We start from the raw sequence: 20,541 nt of genomic DNA on the forward strand, positions 1-20,541 counted from the left end.
ACAAGACAGGAGCAACAGTCAGGGGAGGTCCAGAGCTGAACTGCTGAGAAATCACCTTTAGGGAACACGGAAGTTTTACAAAATGTGAGCAGATTACATATAAAGAGAAAAGGGTGCAAGCCTGAATAGTTTATGAACAGTTTTATGGACTCGTAGTTGCTTTCAAAAGGGCTTTTACAGCTTTCTTTATAGCCCAGCTATCATAGACCTCTGAATACAACTAACAGCTGTAGATCCTCGTAACTGTAAAGGAAATTCAGTGAAATTTTACTACAGTGTGACTGTAGAAAAAAATCACATGAATATGCTAGCAAAAGATGTAGTCACCATCACACACACTGTTGTTTTCCGCCATTGAGTTCTTCAGTATAACCTCCCACGTTGCATTTCACGCTGCAGCGTTCTGTACATTTCACATTGCCATGTAAGAGAGATTACAAGCTACAAACAGCACCACGGCACAGAAAACGTGGTGCGTTCTTTATCATTAATGAGCATCTCATCAGCCCCCTGTATGGGAGTATGTTTTGTGCAGCCCCTATTCTAAACTTCCATCCTGCACCCTCAATCCCAGGCTCTCCTTCTCTAGACCTGTCAATCAAAGATCATGATTGAGCCCGGATGGCAAGCAGTCAGTCATCGGCAATGAAAGTGAGGCCTCGTTTCCCCTTTAGTGCCCCCATACATCCTGAAGTTCTCATCTCACCTTCTCTGTGGCTCTTTCTCCTCCTCTACTGTGCCTAAAAATATAGATTTCTCTTGTAGAAGTCACATCTTTCAGTCTCAAGGAAGTCAGGCTTCATGATGCCATTAGGTCAGACCATCTAAACTTCAGAGGTGAAGGCCTGGTCTCATTTTAAAATAAGTCTTATTTAGTTTTAACAGGCCTCTGCATTTGCCCTTTAAGTGGCTGATGAATAAACATGAGAGGAGTTGGGGCGGGAACTGGATGGGGGTAGAATGAGAAGAGGCCCAGTTTGTGTGTGTGTGTGTGGTTATGTGTATAGGGGAGTATCGAGGGCAATGGGGGAGCCTTTCTTCCCAGCAGGGCTGCATCTCGTTTAATTGGAGCACTTGTGGCACCATTACCTCCTTTACTCAAACACGTTACTGATGACAAAAGAAAACAGCGCTAAGCCTGCCTTTGTTAGCGAGGAGACTGGATGAGGAGATGGATTCCTCGCTGCTACTCATGTGTGGGAATCATCCACACTCCCACCATGAACCAGTGCTGCATTCGACCAGTAAAATACCACAGACAGCTGGGCAGGAGACAGAGCGCATGGAAATCCAACCGCCATCGGGAAACGATTAAAAGAGGAGCAGAAATAAACTTTATCATGAGCTATATCAAGCATTTGCAGACAAAGAAATATTAAATCTACTAGAAGACTGTTTCTTTTGAACAAAACCTATTCTGTCCATGATAAAAAAAATAGCACAGACACTGACTGATTTGCCTAATCAATAGATTTTAAATGAACTCCAGTGAGCATGTTCAGCAGTGTCAGTAACTGCTACCCTTTGACACAAGTCAGGATGATAAGGTGGGTCTCTAGTTTGTTTGTGGTCACCACAGTGTCCCAGGAGAGGAATAAGGGTTTGACCTTTAACTCCTATCTGACCCCACTTGAAGAAAAAGGAGGGGGACTTTAAAAAGGAGAAAATGCATCACTTTGGCATTTTATTAGTAATGTATTTACAGTAAAGTCTTTTATGGAAAACTGACTTCTTTAATTGGATATATGTATGGAAACTATGTTTATCAAAAATAAATGGGCACAGCACATTATATAATTTGAACAGTTTATTAGTAACTTAAATTCTTAAATCACGTCAGCATTAATAGATTGTTATGACAAATATTTTGAAACATACAGTGTGTACACATATGATACATATGAGGTTTTGACAAAGGCACAACCTGCAAATTCATATCATGACAGAAACCTTAATTTAAAACCCCAATTTGGCATCATTAGCCGTGCAATAATGAAAGATTTGTGACACATAAAAATAGTTAGAAGCACTAGCATTAACTTGGGTATTTTCCTACAAAATAGCCACTGTGAGTAGTAGAAGGCCTCTCTATGAGTAATTCCAAATGTTCCTCTATATGCACTTACAGTGTCTTATCAAGCATCTATATAAGGGAAAGTGAAGGTGAAGTCTTGCCTAATATTAATAATGCCACAGCATAACAATCATCACAATTAAAATCCGTATTTAAATCCTAACCCACATCACATTTAAATCATTCTGTAACACAATAAACAAGAGTCATTGTAAAAAATTTCTATAAACACACAAAATTGTTCACCTTATCTTTTATCAAACAGTAATAACAGGATAAGATGTAAGGAAACTTTCATAAAAGCTTGGTGGAAAATTTGTGTATTCTCTTCTCTTTACCTGCAATCTGTTACATCATGTTGCGTGTTACATGAAGAATAGTTTCTATTCTATTCTGTTCTATTCTTAAACAGGTCAAAATTGCTCAGATCAAGAAAAACTGAAATGAGACACCTGTAGAAAAAACTCAGATGGGTTTGCAAGAAAGCAAAATGCAAAAGGTCTGAAATTATTTTCTTAAAGTAAAATAGTTATGTTCTTGTAGGTTTCAGTATAGAAATGAATAGAAACACACACATTGAGGCAAATTTACCTGTTACTCACTTAGTTGAATATCTGAGTGCTGATCAATTTAAACTAGAAAATATCTAGTTGAGAAGACCGATACACCACTGGGAATGTAAGCAAGCAAACCAAGCAAGATTCCAAGAAGTGAGTGGCTGGAGGGATGTAAAGACATCCGATGAATATTTCTTTCCAGCATTAGAATTAAAGGAAAGAAAAGGGTTTCATGGTCATTGCCTAGCGTTCGGCTCCATGGTGAAATGTGACTCCATTCTAAATAGAGAAAAAAAGAAGGAATAAGCTTTAGTGTAATAAAGCAACAACAACAACAACGCCATTTCATAGAACCTGCAGCTCACATGCCACATGAAAACATAATTAAATCAAATAGTCTTGAATAGGAATTTACAGATTCATTCAATGATATTTGGCTTGTTTCTAATTGCTCTACCAGGTAGATTTGATTTAAATTAAAACTATTCATTACAACCTAATCGGCTTAGAATCCAGTGCTCCTATTTCTAACAGTGTCATTTATATATGTACTGTAAACATGACGGCTGTTGCATAAATTCAAGGTCACGTTGAAGAGTCACATACGTGAGGGTGTTCTGCGAGAACCCCCATCAACAAACAGCGCAAGTGAACTTGAGTTGGAAGCAGGATCTGCATCAGCGCTCTGTAAACGAGCCCACACTGTGTGGCGGCAGCAGTCTCTGCGTCTCTGTGTTCATATGTTGTCAACAGCAACAACCTCTCATTGTGTTTATGCTATGTTCACCCACAGTGAAATAGATATTTCCCACAAAGGGCAGGAATGTCAGTGGGGGGGGGGGGGGGGGGGGGGCTCTTTAAACTGTAGTCTGCTGCCACCAAGAGGTCAGTGAATGTAACACATTCCTCAACAAAAGAAAGTGAGTGCTGCATTATTCTCATAAAGAAACAGACACTCACACATCTTTGTTCCTCATGTGGTTGTTGTACGGAGGCATCGCTGGGATGCTCTCTTCATCATTTGGCACCTGCGGACAACACAACAATTATACGATTATATTAGAAAATCAAAAGGTGATGATTCATGTACCTTTGTTTAATGCAGGAAACTAGGAACTTATGACACATTTCTTTGTAAATAGAGGTAATGGAATAATGGCAGGCCATTAGTTGATGTAAATAATGGACAACAGGACAAGGAACACAAAACATGTCACGTATTACATGAACTCAGACCTGTTCTCAGCAGGAAATGACTTTATAAATGTCAGAATTTGGCTCTCACCTCCCAGTAGGCCTCATCATCAAAGCAGCTGTCATCTGCAGGATCTCCCCAAATAGGCAATCTTAAGATAGTGCCTGAGAAAATTAGAAACAAAGTTATTTGAGCACACACTGTCTTTCTGTTAAAACAAAACAAAACAAAACAAAACAAAAAAAAAACTAAACATTTTATTCCACCACAGTAACATTGCAGTTAGTTATGGTATTCTGACTAGCAGTGCAGTATTGCCTACCAACAATGATGCCTCCTCCTATACCGAAGCAGATTGCAACACAGAGAGCTCCTGCCTGGTGACCACCTTGCTTTGAGGGTAGCATGCTTGCAAAATTACCCGTAAAGCCAAAGGTGTTAACCAGCCTTTTAAAAAAAGAGAGAGAGCAAGACACAATCTTACATTTCCAGAAAGTACAACACTGCTTCGTTACGAGAATGCAAAAATAACTACTTCTTTTTTTCTGTTAGCTCAGTGGTCGGTCATCTTTGAGAAAGCCATGTCCTCTGACTGCTGATTTCCTGTTTCTTTTGAGGAAAGCTCACCCTTCATGGCCATAAACTGAATCTGAAGCAGCGGCAGCGGTGACAGCTCCAACAATTCCACCTATAACTCCCGGCATAGCATGGAGGTTGTGGATTCCACACGTGTCCTGAATCTTCATGTACTTCTCCATGAAAGGCTGAAAGAGAATCATGGTCGTTACTGAGTTTATCAAAATCAAAATAGTTTTGAAACAAGACAAAGTTATTACCGAGATGTAGATATATCCAAGAGTGGAGAGAACACCACAGCAGAATCCTACAATAAGAGACCCATAGGGCATCAGCATGAACTCTGCTGCTGTTCCCACAGCAACACCTCCAGCAAGTGTGGCGTTCTGGATGTGTACCTGAGAAAAAGGGTTGGAAAGGTAAAATGTTTAAAGGAATGTCTGAATTATCATGTGTCAAAATAGTTAACAAAAAGGGTTAAATAGATCATGATATGGATTTGCTTTGTGTGATATCTTTTGTATTTTTTTATTAGGGCTGTCAAAATTAACACTTTAATGCAAAAAGATTAATCTGTGAAATTAGCATGTCGATTTTAATGCCTTAATGGATAAAAAAACAAAGTTCTTACTCATCCTGAATTTGTTATTATCTCGGTGACAGAAGCTGATTGTGGGCATATAGATGCTTTGTTGCAATGGTGAACAAAAGCCACCAAACACCACTTTTTATTTGTGAAGTTTTTAATATTTTTCAAGCCTTGTATTTTATATTTTACATTTTATATATAATTTCTATCATTGAATGTCCATAAACTAATTTATTATGGGTCGCAATCAGCAATGTATATTATTTTGAGGTTGCGGCTCAAAAGTTTGAGAACCGCTGCTTTAGAGTTGGGCTGGTACAGGGAGGGATGCTTTTTTTTGTTTGTTTTTAATGCTTGTTTTTACTGGATTTGGCATTTTGTACTCTGTGAAGCACTTTGTGCTAATTTCAGTTTGAACAATGACAAATTACATACAAATAATGTCTGACTATGTTCAGTCACAGTCTCTTTGTTTCAGAGGTCTGCTAGATTAGTTTTACTTAATTCGATATTAATTTAAAATTATTCTTTATGTTACTCTCCTCGTACTATACATTGCAGTAATTGTAACATACTCGATCAACATGTGCAGCACTTTAGTCAACTGTGGTTGGACTTTGTAAAACCTGGATCTCTTTCATAAGCAGAAAAATAAATAAAACGCAGAAAGAAAAAGCATAAAACGACTTCTTTGACTTTGCCTGGATAAAACAAAAGTCTTGCATTTTTTAAAGAACTACAGAAACTGCCTTTTATGTTGGTCATATCCATCATATTGAATAGCTAAATGTGATTATGGGAGTAATCTGGTTGCTGTTCTTACCATGTCTAGTTTTCCATGTTTCTGGAAAAGGCTTGAAATGGCTACTGTAGTGAGCACAGTTGAAGCCAAAGCCAGGTAGGTGTTGATGGCTGCTCTGTGCTGCCCATCCCCGTGACCTGCGATAGCTGAGTTGAAGCTGGGCCAGAACATCCAAAGAAAGAGGGTGCCTATGCAGGGTGAGGATAGTGGTAAAATTATGAAACGCTGCATCAGTCAAAAGCATGCACATGTGCAGCTGGAAACTTTAATGAGGCTTACCAATCATTGCAAAGACGTCTGAGTGGTAGACAGAGCCTTGCAAGTGACTGCTCTGTTTCAGATTAGGTCTATAGAGCATCCATGACATGGTAAGGCCATAGTAACCTCCAAATGTGTGGATCACCATGGAGCCTCCAGCATCTTTGGCCTTCAGGGATAAAATATTTGCATGGGTTGCAAAAGGAATAGCTTCATTATTTTTAATTTCATTACATGTATAACTGACACAGATACTTTGTTTACCTTAGCATGATAAAGATTGTGTTGCTCCCCATTTTCATACATTTTTCTAAGAAACATAACTTATCATTGTGGATCCACCATAGTACCATGTCAATGTTGTAATATGGATGCTACTAACAGGTTACTTAGCAACTACAGGGAGGGATTAATTGGAAATTATATACAATGTATAGTCTATCACAGGATTTCTCCATATGTTATGGTTGTAGAATATTTCAAAAGTCAGCTTTTTGGTGAAAGTCTGAGAACTACATCACATTTTTGGCAAGTTATTAATATGATTGTCTAAGTCATATGTGATGTTCTGTCCTGGTTAGAGGATGCAGTAAATCTCACCAACTCCTTATTTAGTAGTTTTAAAGCAGAGGAATTTATATGGGTGAATTTCATGTAGCTGAAAAGCAATAAACATTTACCAGATAAATATACTGTTATGACTTACATGGATGATATTCAGGATAATATATTCCTCAACAGCAAACAATGTAACTCCAAATAATGTCAAAACCATCAGCTGGACTGGACTGACTTTACCCAACAATGCTCCATAGGCAATTAAGCAGCCGGCCACACAGAAGTCAGCATTGATCAGGCTGCGAAGGGAAAACAGCCAAAATGTAGTGGTAAAGCACGGCAACAGCAGCAATCATTGGCAATATTTAATGGTCAAATAATAAATATTTATAAAGCCTACTGGGAAATCTTGAATCAAAAAGTCATTTGAACACTAAACTACAACAGATTTGACAAGCAGGAGAGGCGATGGCTGCTCCCCAGCAGTATCATAATTTCTCAGCAGTTTGAGTTTCTGTTTACCTTCCAGCCGCAAACACAATAAACATAATGTGGTAGGAAAAAGCATTATGATATTCTATCAGTCAAACTGGTTTCTCCACCTGAAAATTTTCCCCATTCTCTGGAAACTATGCAGGTAGAAACACTTTCCCATAAGAGCCCAAGCAATCAGAACCAAAAGTAATGGGCGATGTCATATGTCCTCAAATTACAATGTTAGCTGTCTAATCTTCCAAATAAATCATTCAAACGCATATTTAATATAACAGAAGATTTACTTTTCAATCCCAATTTTAATCTTCCCATCAGTGTAGTCAAGGGAGTGAAACCAGCCTTGCATCAGCAACGCCCACTGGAGACCAAATGCAGCGATGAGGAAGTTGAAGCCCACTCCACCGAAGCTGTAACGCTTAAGAAATGTCATCAGGAATCCAAACCCAACAAAGATCATCACATGCACATCTTGGAAACCTGTGAAAATAAAATTAGGACAGGTGGTTGGGATGGAGCTGTAAAGAGGTGCAACAATTATAGCATCTTATGTGAAATTTAAACCTGAAGCCGGTCTTAAGCACTTTTTAGCCATATTTTTATGTTCTCTCCTGTATGTGTTCTCCTTTAGAACTGGAAATGTAACATAGGTCAGGTGTTTATAACCATGCTCAGAGTCTACGTACAGACCAATAAGTCTATGGGTAAAAGCAACATAAGCAAAAGAGAAAGACAAACATCTTATAGTACAATTACCGAATAAATGTTTATGACCTTAGGAATGATTTGTGATGCAGCATTCACAAGTTTTCCACAGCATTAATCACCCATTATCATGTCATTTTAGATACTTTAGAATTATTTTGGAATCTGTTTGACTGTCTCTCCAAGAGAGTAATCTCCGAACACCTTCGTTTGAAGATTTAGACAAATTAAAGATCATAGCTTAATTTTTTCTATTATATAATATTAAATGTGATACCATCAAAACTTATCATGACAAAATCAGTTTGCTTTTATAACAAACCTCCATGATGCAGGACAATATGAGGGCATGTTATACAAGATAGGGGTATGTGAAAACGACTCAAAGGTGTTACAGTATGTATTAGTGGTTGTCCACTGATCATCTGTTGATATGTTTTGGTGACACAGACCTTTATCAAGGTGCTTTCACGCGTAAGTCATCGAGACACAAAAGGAGGTTTGACTGAGAACAAGGTGAAACTGGAAAGAAAACATCTTTAATTGTAGCTTCTGTGATACACATGAGGATATCTTCATCCAAACAAGTGACAGATTAGCTTTATTTTACACACTCTTACTCTTACTTACCAATTTAAGCATTTATATGCCATTTAAGAGGTATAAGTGCATAAAGTTAAAAAAGCAAATACACACAACTACATAATTGCTAGTTGTAAATATTACCTTAAAAAACAAATGAACAATTAAGTTCCAATATGTTTTCATACAATATGTGGATACCATCATCTACCAGCCTGTATCACTTACAGCTCAACACTGAAGCTGTCTGACCCATCTCAGGGCACAAAATGTTCCCACTGCACAGTGAAACATTATATTCTTCATTGTAACATTGTTAACAAACACATCAGAGAGTTTTTTTTTACAGCCAACAAAGACTTCAGATGCTGCAGACTAAACTCCTGCCAACACGGATAGTGGATGCTGCATTGTTTCACGACTTCACGATCACGTCTTTACGTCATATTGGTCTCTGATGCTAAAATGCGTCAGGAAAAGGGTTTATCATTTAACATCTAACACCAGAGGAGATAGTTTCATGATAATCCGACACTGATTTTGTGGAGGTTGCTGTACAGCACAATGCAACCACACCCTTATAAAATACCCTCACATACTTTGTCATTCCAACATACTTTAAGATCAAAATTAGACAATTTCATACAAACAAAGAAGTAAGAGTGGACATGTTGTATGGAATTAAATTAGGAATATCTGCATTGGAGTTAAAACTCCCAAAGAAATATGCACCTGCAGGTATTATATCATTGTCAGCAATATGTAATAAAATGATACAGACTCAGTGGAGGAATATCATCAATAACAATTAAAACAGTCATGGATAAATATAAGTGGAATCTTAAGGGCTGCTGTAGTACCACATTATTATTATATATTATTTTATAATAAATAACAATGAATAATAAGAAATTATGCATTTGTATAAGAATTCATTAGTAAAATAAGGAAACACAAAGTCACTTACTTGGATATCTGTAGTAGAAGTCATTCTCAATGTCACTTGATATATTTGCAGCTTTCTTGTGCTCTACCCAGTGCGTGTCTGATTCCTCGTTGTACCGGATAAAAATCCCAAACAAGATGACCATGGCTGTTTGCCAAATTATACAAACAGCTGGAAGACTAAGACGGACATTAGTGTTTTTTTGATGGTCACAAATGTTCCTGAAGCTTTGAGCAGCGCCCATTGTTGTTGCTTATTTTAGAGCTTTTATTTTTATTTTTTTTCAAAGATGAGTCTCTTCAGAGTTGAAATGCTTAGCTGAGCTGCCTTCTGCAAAAGTGACAGGCTGTAAAGGGCTGAGCACCTTCAATGCCAATTTCAAGCTCAAGAGAGCCTCCCTTCAGGCCACACCCACAGTCACTCTCATCTTTTGTGAACACCTGCCCCAGTTGAGCATTAACTGTAAATACTGTGCATCCGTGCTGACCCACGATGACTTTTTGTTCTTTTTTTGTGTTTTTCATTTTGTCCTGTTTTGTTTTTAGTAAATCCAACTTTTCTTTGGGAGAAATAAAGTCCAAACCAATTCAAAACAGGCAAATCTAAATAATATATTTGTATTAAAACTGATATAGTTTAAGTTCATGGAAACCATTATGTTTTATCCACATTTTCATTTATGTTTGAGTGTGATATAATTTTTTAAAGCAATAGTTGAACATTTTGGAACATGTAGTGCCACTTAAACCTTTAAACACACCTAGTTGTTCATTTTGAAGCAGTAAGTGTGCCCAAAATCTTAGCTGCTATGTGCATTTATTTTAGTTTTGGTGGAAAACTGGTGGGGAATACACAGCTTACTGTACAGATAGTAGAGGTAAAATACAACAAAATCAGACTACAAGAACACAATTTACAGTTCCTGCCTTACTCTTTCAATTAGTTAATAAATAAATAATTCTGTCTTGGTGCTATCAATGCTACATGGGGCTAACATATGTCCAATGTCCATGAATAAGTCTTTTTCAGTGAGATTTATATGACTTCACGCGCAATTTATTGCTTGCTGCTGGTTATGGTTTGAGATTTGAGTACTTTGAAAGAATTTGTATTTGCTTCACTTAAAGCAACATATTGCTTAAATATAATATTTAATTTAATTTTTATGCAGATGACTGCCAGATATATTGCTCTCTCAAAAAAGACTAAGGAGGATGTTCTGCTGCCTTTGGGACATTAAGGGGTGGCTGGACTCCAACTGCCTGAGTTTTAAGAAGAAGAGGTCATTTTCGTCAAACCCAGGTTCCTCGAATTCTGTCCCTGCATGTCTGGACTCTTTGTCAGCCTTTGTTAAACATATTATTACAAGTCTGGGCGTAAAGGTTGACTCAGAGTGAACTGGACAAACAGATTAATAATGTGGTCAAGTGCAGTTTTATTCAGTTGAAAAAAATACTAAAATTAAGCCGGTTTTCTTAGGAAAGGATTTTGAGAGACTCATTCACGATTTCATAACAACAGGGTTGGACTATTGCAAACTCCGTATGTAGGGGTTTGCCACGTTTGTCTCTCTTTCACCTGCACATGTTCCAAAATGCAGCCATTCGTTTGTTCACAGCCACCCGAAAGTCAGAGCACATCTCATCGGTCCTGGTTTCACTTCATTGGCTTAATGTTGGTTTTAGAATCCATTTTAAAGTTCCTCTTTCAACGTATAAATTCTTGAATGGTCTAGCATCACCATTTTTATCTAACACTCCCTCAAGACTTTTAAGGTCTGCTGACCAGCAGCTCCTGGTCGTTCAAGACAAGACTAAAACTTACAGAGGTTCGGGCTTTTGCTGTGGCAGCTCCAAAGATGTGGAACCAGCTGTCTTCATAAAACAGGCCTTCTCACTGTCTGTTTTTAAAACTCTTATTAAAACACACTTGTTTTCTTTGGCTTTTAACACCAGTTCAGGTGCTTTTATGTTTTTTTAAGGTTTTATTGTTTTTGGTCATTTTATAATTTCTTGACTGATGATTTAGTGTGTTTATAAATATACATGTTTTTGTAAAGGATTTACTGTTTTTTTTTTATTGTTCAGCACTTTGGTCAGCAGTGTTGTGTTTAAAGTGCTATATAAATAAATTGGATTAGACTGAAATATGCATGCAGGAACAAGGGCTGGATCTATGAACCCAATGACACTTTATGCGGGTAGCAGCTACATCAACAAAGCACTGACGCGAGTTGATGGAAAACACAAAAATCCTTATTATTAGGACCAGGCCACACTCAATATCTGGATTTCATAGTCACCAAATCTGAGTTAAACATCTTTGAGAGGCAGTCCTCTTTTGTGGGGATGGTGAACTTTGTCATTTTAGAGATTATTTTAAAGATGATCTACAGCTGTTCTATGTGCACATGAATAAAAGTCAGGTCATGTAGTTTTTTTACCTTGAATTTGTCATCTGTAAACAGTTGACAGAACACTTTCTCTTCAAGGCAACATTGTGATTCTCAGAATGTATACACTTAGGTAACTATTCATACCTTAATGTCCTGTTCTTAAAAGTCACATGCACATGACTAGGGTAAACACAACTTCTCACAAAATGTCAGCTTCTTGTTGACTTTTCTTGACACCGTGAATCAAAATCCAGAAAACTGCCACGAACAAAGCCTCCTGAAATAAACTTCTCCCGCTGGCACTGCTGGCCAGAGAGAAGACAGCTTAGTTGTGGAGGGGGTGGGTTTTGTTTTCAAAATGTTCATTTTATTTGTCAAGGCACTACAAAATTAATACTGCAGAGCATGTCAACAGCCGATTATATAGATAACAGTATTGTTATTGGCTCCATGAGGAGGAACCTTATTACAAATGAGTGAGTAGATATATACGCTCAGTGATCTTACAGCTCAGCTTAATACTGCTACCTTGGTGATGTCATTCTGGCAGATGATGTGCTCTTCGGGGACGATGTGCAGCATTGATTCTCCTTGATTTGACTAAATTGAACACAGCTCAATGTGTACTGTAGTAGAAAAGCATATTAAAGTTAAATATGGTTTGTAAACTGGCAAATTCTTTTTGGTATAAAGAATAAAAAGTAGCCTATAAGACACTGAATCAGAACTGTGGACTGTGTTATTCACTTGTTCACATCAGTGATTTTCATTTGACATAACACACTATTTATAAATTAACACACACCTATGACCATTTTATTATGAGTGGAAAGCCTGAAAACATACAACATTACCCACCATACAGTCTGGTGTCATTAAATGGCATAATTTTGTCAAGAGTCATGTCATGTGTCATTTTCACACCATGAATGAGAGAACCGATCCCTTACCCGACTACACTCTAATAAACACATTTTACATTATAACTTTTGTCTGACTTAATCAATGCCTTTATTTAGCTTTCTTAATATCATAATGTTCCAGGTGCTGTCCTTAAAGGAATACTTTAGTAATCTAAACACAATAAAAGATATCATTACTTTTGATAAATGTTTATGTTCATCTGAAAATAATCACTCCAAGTTTTCTTCTTAGCAGATATCCTGACAAAAAAAAAGAGAAAAATAAGAAATAATAAATAAACTTGTGCATTTGGAAAGTCACTTTAATAACCATCAGTTTGCAACATCACATTGAATAACCAGTAGAACAAATGAACCATATTATATTTATCTCTTTATATATATATATATATCTCAATAGACAGAATAATTCACAACCCTTTGTAAAAATACAGACTCCAATTATTAAGTTACTAAGTCAGTATTTGTGTGAGCAGAACTGAACTCCAGAAGGCACAAAGTAAAAAATGAAAGATAATTCTTCATCCATGTTAACCTAAGCTATTGATTTATAGATTTTTATCATGAAAAAAATATATCACTGCTCACAATCATTAATTATGTGTTTATGATGTAGACATCCACAAGCTCAGAGTGCAAATTCTAAACTAATCTTGTCATTTGAACACATACATCTACCACCGAACTGACTGAAAATTGCAAAATGCCCACCCTAGAGCTAGAGAGCTCGCTCCAATGAAATCACCCACTTTCAGCTAATGAAAAGACAACAAATCATCAAATTCTGCATAAAAATATTGAAACTCTGTTGTTTCTTCCAACAGTTTATTCTAAATGTTACACACTGAAACTGATCTTAGGCCTTGTACAAACCAACATGGGTATTTTCATCACCAACTGTCCACATGCAAACAGTTTTGGACACACACACTGGAAATTTTGGAAATTATGTATGAATGTAGGCTGTGTAGACAGAAAAATCTGGGTTTTCGTCTTGTGGCATCGTCCTTGGTTTGATATTACAAATATAAGTTGCCCCTCCCTTTATTTACATTGGCAACAGAAGATATGGCTGACAGAGCGCTGATAACCTTGCTAGCATGAATTTCCACATGTTTATAATGTACAGTTATAAGCTGATCGGTCACATTAAGGAAAATACAAAAACACAACACTTCAACAGTACAGAATCAAATGCCATTCTTACTGGTTTTAGACCAGACTCAGACCTCAAGTTGCTGGAACAATGTTAAGATTAGTCTCTTGCTGAAGACCAACAACAGAGTTTCTGCATGTCCAGGAGATTGTTGTTGTATTTGATTGAGCTGCTTTGCCCGTAAGGAAAGAACTGATGAGATCTGACAATTTTATCAAAAAACACTTCATGCATGTTCATGTGGATGGCTGTTTTTTTTTTTTTTTCTTTTACAGATGAGGTAAAAAATAACCAGTTTTAAAAAATAACCATCTTCATGTGTACTTAACCTTTGTAAACCACCCATCAGCCCTTCTAAACACATCATAAGAACTCATGTAAAGCACCAAAATAAGAGGACAGCAAAGTATTTTCAAGTTGCTGTTTCCCCAGTTAGCTATCTATTAAAACAGATGGCAGTTAAAAGAAGCAGCTGAGGTTGAGGCATGAAATACCTAAAAAACAAAAAATTAAGAAAACTGTTTATCACACATATGGCAAAGGTCAGCAAACACTTCATGGAAGAGCCACCAAAAGAAAACTTTTCTTTTATCCTCCAAATACAAAAATCATAATTACGGAACATGAGAATTCAGAACATTCAAGTCCCCACATACAGTACTTGGATAAGCTGTTTACATGCCACAGTAAGAGTACTCTGGCTAGTTTTTCCAGGCTTTAGAAAATCAGAATAAATTCAACCTTCATATTCAGGTTACTTGCGTAGGTGTGAATGCAGTGCATATGTGCAGAACTTCATAAAATGATCCAACTCCTCATTGAATGTTGATCATATTTTGGGCTTGTGTTTCCCTTCTGTTATTTAAAAAGAAGTACTGAAGTAAATAACCGCATTAAGTTAAAGATGGCATTCTGGAGATATGTTAGAAGAACTATTTACCCATTTTACTGTAACAATAACAGAATCTTTTACTAAACTTCTGCTCTTTGTTAGATTCTGTACCACCAAAATGAAAGGATGCAAAAAACTTAAATATACAGCCATTAAAGTTTATTCACTCATCAAAGAATGAATAGTTGTGTCCAAACGTATGACTCGTATTGTAGGTGGTTTCCATCTTATGCACAAGATTCAGCATGGCTTTAGTGGTTCTACAATGCATCATAATGCTAATAAATGACTAGAGACCTGCTGCTCCAGCCTGTCAAATGCATCGTCAGGTAGAAGATACTTCTGTACTATATCAATGACATCTGTCTCAGTTGCGGACTCGTAGTCCTTCTTGTTTTTAAATGGTAAATGCCCAGCCAGCTCACAAAGAGCAACATTGAAGGCGGATTCCTCTTTGGCTCCAAAGCAAGCCATTCTGGGCCATATAGCGATGCGTACTCCATTTCTTAAATAGCAATCTTTTCTGGTCTGTATGCAACCACACGGTGGACATCCTCTAGTCAAAAACATATTGTGAGCAATATTATTGTCCACAAGAAAGTCTGTGACTTGACAAACAGTTCTTGCCACTTTCTCCACATCCTCAGATTCTGTGTAAAATAGAAATCCTGCAGGGACGTCTTGCATATGATAAAATCCTTTTTTGGGCACCAGAGGTGTGACTGGCATGGATTCTATCTTAAGCTCATGGTCTAAGTAATATCCATGAAGATGCAAGTGATTGACAGATGCAAACGCTCCAAGGCTGTTGAACCCAACACGAAAACCAGGGTCAGAGCTTAAGAGCACGGACTCGATACCGAACTGGACTGCAGACCTTGTCAGGATCTGGGGAAAACATTGCAAGGGATCTGGTACAAAGAGACAATGTCCAAACTCCAATGGGCTGACATTGATTAATACAATCATCCTGCAAGATTGAGACAACCGTCCTTCATTAGTTGAAGCTGTGTCTCCCTCTGTGCTTCTTATCAACTCAAATATAATTTCATCTGGATTGATTTTATTAAAGTTAAACTGGCTGGCATTAAACTCCTGTTGAATGCTCAGTATCTCCTGAGGCTTTCTTCTCTCTATTCCTCGCTGAATGTTCAGTTGAGCCACATAACAATGTGGACCTGGCAGGATGCGCGTTTCTAAATCACCCAGATGATAGCGAAAGAGTCCCCTGTCCATCCTGTCCTTCCAGCCGGCTTGAATGGTGGTGTCAAACTTCGTAGATGGAGGTGCCACCGTGGGATAGTTTTCACTTCTCCGACTCACATCTGTAACGAAGTCGTGGTGGCTGTAGACAAACGGATGTGGCATGGCTTGATCTGTTCATGATCAGCAAAAAAGAAAAACTTTAGTTTTGGCAAATAAGTCACCCCTCAGTTCCTGTAGGTGTTATCTTGGTAAATTCTTTTAAAATATTGTATTCATCCAAAGGAGAGCAAGTAGATCTTAATAATTTTGTCCTCGGTTTTACTGACTGACAGAGAAATAATTTAGTTTATACTTTAGTTTATTCATTATTAGAAAATAGTGGAAAACACCCTGTACAATTTGTTATATACAGTGATCAAACTATGTTTACTGCTATTCAATAAATGAATAAATAAGTAAATTAATAAAAGAAATTACAATAAAAAAGTTAGTATATAAGGCTCAAGTCCATTTATATTGTATTATATAAACAGACCTGTTTGCTTGGAAAGTTATGTAAAGGATTAATTACTAAATTAACTAACTGAAAATATGACTGGAATGTGTTAGTGACACTGATAGAAACCATCGGCTGCTTCTGCTAAACAAGTCATTACATTTGAACGAATGACACACAACATAACTGAAGTTACGTAGGTAACTATGATTCTGTGAATTCCTGCATGACTGCCAAAGTGGACACGTCTTCTCAGGCTTCACGCAAGTCAAGATCTTATAACAAAGTTACTCCGTGACGTGTAGGACAACCTGTGTTCCCAGTCTTTAAATAACGTGTGGTAGCCTACACCTGGTCTCCTAGAATCTTCTCGCCAGGAGACAGGAAAGAAATTCTGAGTGACCAGCATGACTCAGCATGACTGGCAGTGACCTCGGAATTTACAGAACCATACTTACCTTCGTAACTGTGGTTTCATTCCCTCCTGACTGCAAGCGGCAGTAAACAAAGTGAATCACTCATTCCAGCATTGTCACAAGGAAAAGGGCACCCACCTAGTTGTCAGCGGGAGGAGCCCAGTGGCAGGATGGCTGATACCAGCATCGACTCGACTCTAAGGCCACATCCAGCCATTAAAACCTGGAAAAGGTAAAAGGTGCTGCCTAGGAGGCCGCAGCACTTATGTCCTTCGGAGGCATGCTAGCCATTGCAGCCCATGACATGGCCATGCCCCTAGTGGGGTGGCAGACTACACCAGAGGGGGGAGGTGAACATGCAGTGTTATAGGCACATATGATTGCCTCAGCAACACAGTGGAAAAGCCTGTGTTTGGACAGTCCAAGCCCCCTGTTCCTGCCTGAATAGCTCACAAACAGCTGCTTTGTGTGCCTGAGAACCACTGAAGCTGAAATGTACAGCTGTGAGGCCTGGGCGGGACTCAAGTTAGCCTTCTCCTTCTCTCTAGACCGAAATGGGGGCAGATCACCCCTGAGCCATCCGCCTTTCAACACATGCATCAACTAACCCTTTTGGTGGTGGTCATGGAAGGAAGGCTGTCTTCAGCTACACCTTTTTCAGGGGCACCTGTGCCATTGGTTTGAATGGCAGTTCACATAAGGCCTGCAGTGGCAGATCCCACTAGCTTTCTGTGACTGAAGTCAGTCTGACCCCTGGAGCCGGTGAGGAAGCAGAGGAACTGCAACCTGTAACCCTGGGACACAGTTTGCAAAACCCACACATCTGTCTAGTGTAGCATCCAGTAGTCCAGCTGTTGCAATGAAAGTCTGCCTCCAGCCGGTCCGGAACCCTCAGTCGGGCACCTATGTTTATTTTGGGGCTTGGAGGGGCAATGAGCCTATGCCTATCCTGCTGGGGCTGGCTAGGTGGAGACGGCTCTCCCCCTGGACTGTGGCAGTGGGGTCAACCCTTGTAGCAAATTCTCGCGCACTGCACTTCCTGGAACAGGGAGCTGGGGGTCCTGTGCTCCTGCTTATACCACCCCATGCCTCCAGAGCTTGGGTGGACTGTTTCTGGCGTTCCAGGGCTCTCTCTGCCTCTGGCCCTAATAGCTGGTCAGGAGCCACTGGGAGGCTCTGTAGGGAATTCCTGCTATTATCTGACACGGGAGCCTGCGCCAGCCAAACCTGGCACCTCGTGACCACAAGAGTGGACACCAGACCAAAGTAATGAAGGGCTGCATCACTGGTATCACCCAGCTCTGTCTCTTCCTTGTCAGGCTGTAGCCTTGGTATCAACAGTATCAATACCAAGGCTAGTATCAGTATCAATCAAAACCAGTAACATGATATCAACATTTTTCTTGCAGAGGGCTTTGGGGGCAAAAAGCCAACCAATTCGAATTAAGAGCCAACGAAAAGTAAGTTTTGCTTTTGTTTTGACACCAAAATTTGAAGTATCACCCAAAGAATTGCGTTCTAACCAAACAGTTACAGGTAGGATGACAAGCAGTCAGCAAACCGCGTGTGTGTACCTCCTTCGAACCTGCGAGCAAAGAGTAGAAATATTCATCTTCCTCCCTCCCACATATAAACTGTATTTAAATATTAATATACGTGTTTATGTGCATGTTTATATACTGCACATACTCACCCTGTCAAACCAAATACTTATTGTGTTCTTTTTTTTATATCACCTGCATGCTTCTGCTTACTGTACCTGATCTGTTGCAACAAAGCAATTTCCCCACTCTAATAAAGGTTTCTCATTCAATTATTATTTTCAGACGGTGTTGTCACTCTGTCAGGTTAAGTTGTGTGTGCGTGTGTGTAGGTAGGGGCATTCGGGAGGGCGCAGTAACCAGAAACGGGGTTGTGCACACTGGTTCCTGAAAGGACTGGTTCACGTTTCGCATCCTGGGGTCATTGCCCTATCATAGACAGTTGAGAAAGATAAGGAGGGCTTTATAAGTGAAGCTGGACAAGCCCAAATAATCAACTACACTTAAGAAAACAAGCCCAAAACCCCGCAACCGCGACTAACAACATTTCCAGGCGAGTTTACAGGGAAAACAAGCCCAAAGTCTCGACCTGCGCTGAGCTGGAGTCGACATTTCCATTTAGTTTACTGTCACTGGCAGTCAGGAGGGAACAGAACCAAGGTCTGCTTTAGTCTTTGTTAGAGATCTCATCTTTCTGTATATTAAGTCTGTGTAAAAGTTAGCTTCCAAAACCTTAAGCGGAATAAATCGTTTTTAAAACCAAAATTAACTTACTACACACAAACGCCTCAAGTTGTGTTCCTAGCACCGGTTAGCTAACCCAGCTAACTTCCGTGTTCTTCTTCTTCGGTGTTTGTCTAGGGTGTGTTTGTTGTTGCTTTTCCGGTTTAAAAAAAAACTTGATTGATGTATTTTTTAAAGTTAGAAAAATAAAGTCAAACACGTTATGGATCAACACAAGCATTATATTATACATTACAAACACAAAATGCAAATTAATTAATGAACAGACGAACAAAAAACATAAAAAAGAGAAGAACAAACAACAAAACCGAAAATATAAGGGTCTGCTACAAGAAGATATTCATTTTGAAAAGCTTGTTATTTAGTTTTATTTAGTTTTATTGTTTTTAAAATTCGGTTAATCGATTACTTATATGCAGACTTTTAAGTTTGTAATCTTGAAAGGTAAGGAAGGTAAAAAAAAAAAAATCTTTTTGTGGATGTAAAATTTTGCAAGAATATTGATCAAATGAATTAAAAAATTGATTAACATAGAAACTGGGATCATTCAAATAAACTAAAACATCAGTTACTAATAAAAAAAAAACTGTTTTACCCAGAATTCTGGTTAAGTGTCTCTGTAGTTGGACTTGTTGAATGAAAACATTCAACAAATACATGTGCAAAAGATTCTCCTTCACAGTTGCAGAAAGTACATCCATTAATCACATTAGGGATAAATTAACATATTTAGCTTTAAACTAGATAGATTCTGTACACAATTTTAAATAAAACTTATTTGATCTTTTTGGTAAACACATATCTGTGAGGGTGAAGAAAACATAATTTCATTGTTTTCTGTCCAAGGAGAGACACTGATATTTACACATTCGAGAAGAAACACCATCAATCTGCCTTCTTATGAAAGTGTTGGTGCACTTTTTTGTCAGACATGTTGACTCTTTTAAAAAAGACTGGAAATGTACTTAATAGGTCCATATCAAGATGTGCACCCTTGGTGTGGATCCAATAACCAGATCTAATTCATAAAAAGAAATGTGAATGCTGTATTTCTCCAGAAAAACCTCATATTTAAAAAATTCACTACTGGCATCTAAAAGTTGATATACAATGAAAATTTTGTATAAATACAAAGATTTATTTTTGTGTAAAATATAAGCATTTTTTTATAGGATGCAGCTGTAAGGAGAGAAATTCCACCTGCTGATGAAATTTAGCTAATTTACAGGTTGTTTTCTTACATCATAAGGGCATTGCAGTAAGAAGTTAAAACCACTAATAGAATTAAAATATTATTTATGAAAATATTCCATTTTATTCTCACAATTCTTTAGAAATTTTTTGATCTTTTGAATTAATTTTTATAGATTGATTAAAAGTAGTAAATCCAGCCCTCCTTTTAAAGTTTTAATAATGAAACAGAAAAAGAAAATCATTC

The 20,541-nt window shown here is 38.0% G+C and overlaps 2 protein-coding genes across 3 annotated transcripts; both read right to left on the reverse strand.

Annotated features, from left to right (window-relative positions):
* Positions 1-1,794: 1,794 nt before the first annotated feature.
* Positions 1,795-9,697, reverse strand: rhcgb (Rh family, C glycoprotein b). Its single transcript, XM_041997988.1, has 11 exons — positions 9,356-9,697; positions 7,389-7,581; positions 6,758-6,908; positions 6,073-6,220; positions 5,815-5,981; positions 4,663-4,800; positions 4,454-4,590; positions 4,149-4,273; positions 3,917-3,990; positions 3,592-3,659; positions 1,795-2,910 (listed from the first exon to the last, which is right to left on the reverse strand). Exons 1-11 carry the CDS (start codon positions 9,576-9,578, stop codon positions 2,868-2,870), a joined length of 1,467 nt encoding a protein of 488 aa, XP_041853922.1. The 5' UTR covers positions 9,579-9,697; the 3' UTR covers positions 1,795-2,867.
* Positions 9,698-14,017: 4,320 nt separating this feature from the next.
* On the reverse strand, positions 14,018-19,219 carry gdpgp1 (GDP-D-glucose phosphorylase 1). Of its 2 annotated transcripts, none has more exons than XM_041998010.1 (2): positions 19,134-19,219; positions 14,018-16,076 (listed from the first exon to the last, which is right to left on the reverse strand). In XM_041998010.1, the coding sequence occupies exon 2, from the start codon at positions 16,066-16,068 to the stop codon at positions 14,971-14,973; it is 1,098 nt and encodes a 365-aa protein (XP_041853944.1). In that variant the 5' UTR covers positions 16,069-16,076; positions 19,134-19,219; the 3' UTR covers positions 14,018-14,970. The 2 variants fall into 2 exon arrangements, with proteins under 2 accessions (XP_041853944.1, XP_041853945.1); XM_041998011.1 differs by lacking the exon at positions 19,134-19,219 and adding an exon at positions 16,957-19,090.
* Between the last annotated feature and the right edge of the window lie 1,322 nt (positions 19,220-20,541).

Source organism: Melanotaenia boesemani, chromosome 10, assembly GCF_017639745.1.
Source record: "Melanotaenia boesemani isolate fMelBoe1 chromosome 10, fMelBoe1.pri, whole genome shotgun sequence".
Lineage (NCBI taxonomy): Eukaryota > Metazoa > Chordata > Actinopteri > Atheriniformes > Melanotaeniidae > Melanotaenia > Melanotaenia boesemani.

Excerpts from the sequence above, each read along its gene's own strand:
- rhcgb (XM_041997988.1), bottom strand. The coding sequence starts at position 9,578 with ATGGGCGCTGCTCAAAGCTTCAGGAACATTTGTGACCATCAAAAAAAC. Across the intron at positions 6,221-6,757 it reads TTATCCTGAATATCATCCAT|GCCAAAGATGCTGGAGGCTC; the intron begins GTAAGTCATAAC and ends TTATCCCTGAAG. Across the intron at positions 4,801-5,814 it reads AACATGGAAAACTAGACATG|GTACACATCCAGAACGCCAC; the intron begins GTAAGAACAGCA and ends CCTTTTTCTCAG.
- gdpgp1 (XM_041998010.1), bottom strand. The coding sequence starts at position 16,068 with ATGCCACATCCGTTTGTCTACAGCCACCACGACTTCGTTACAGATGTG.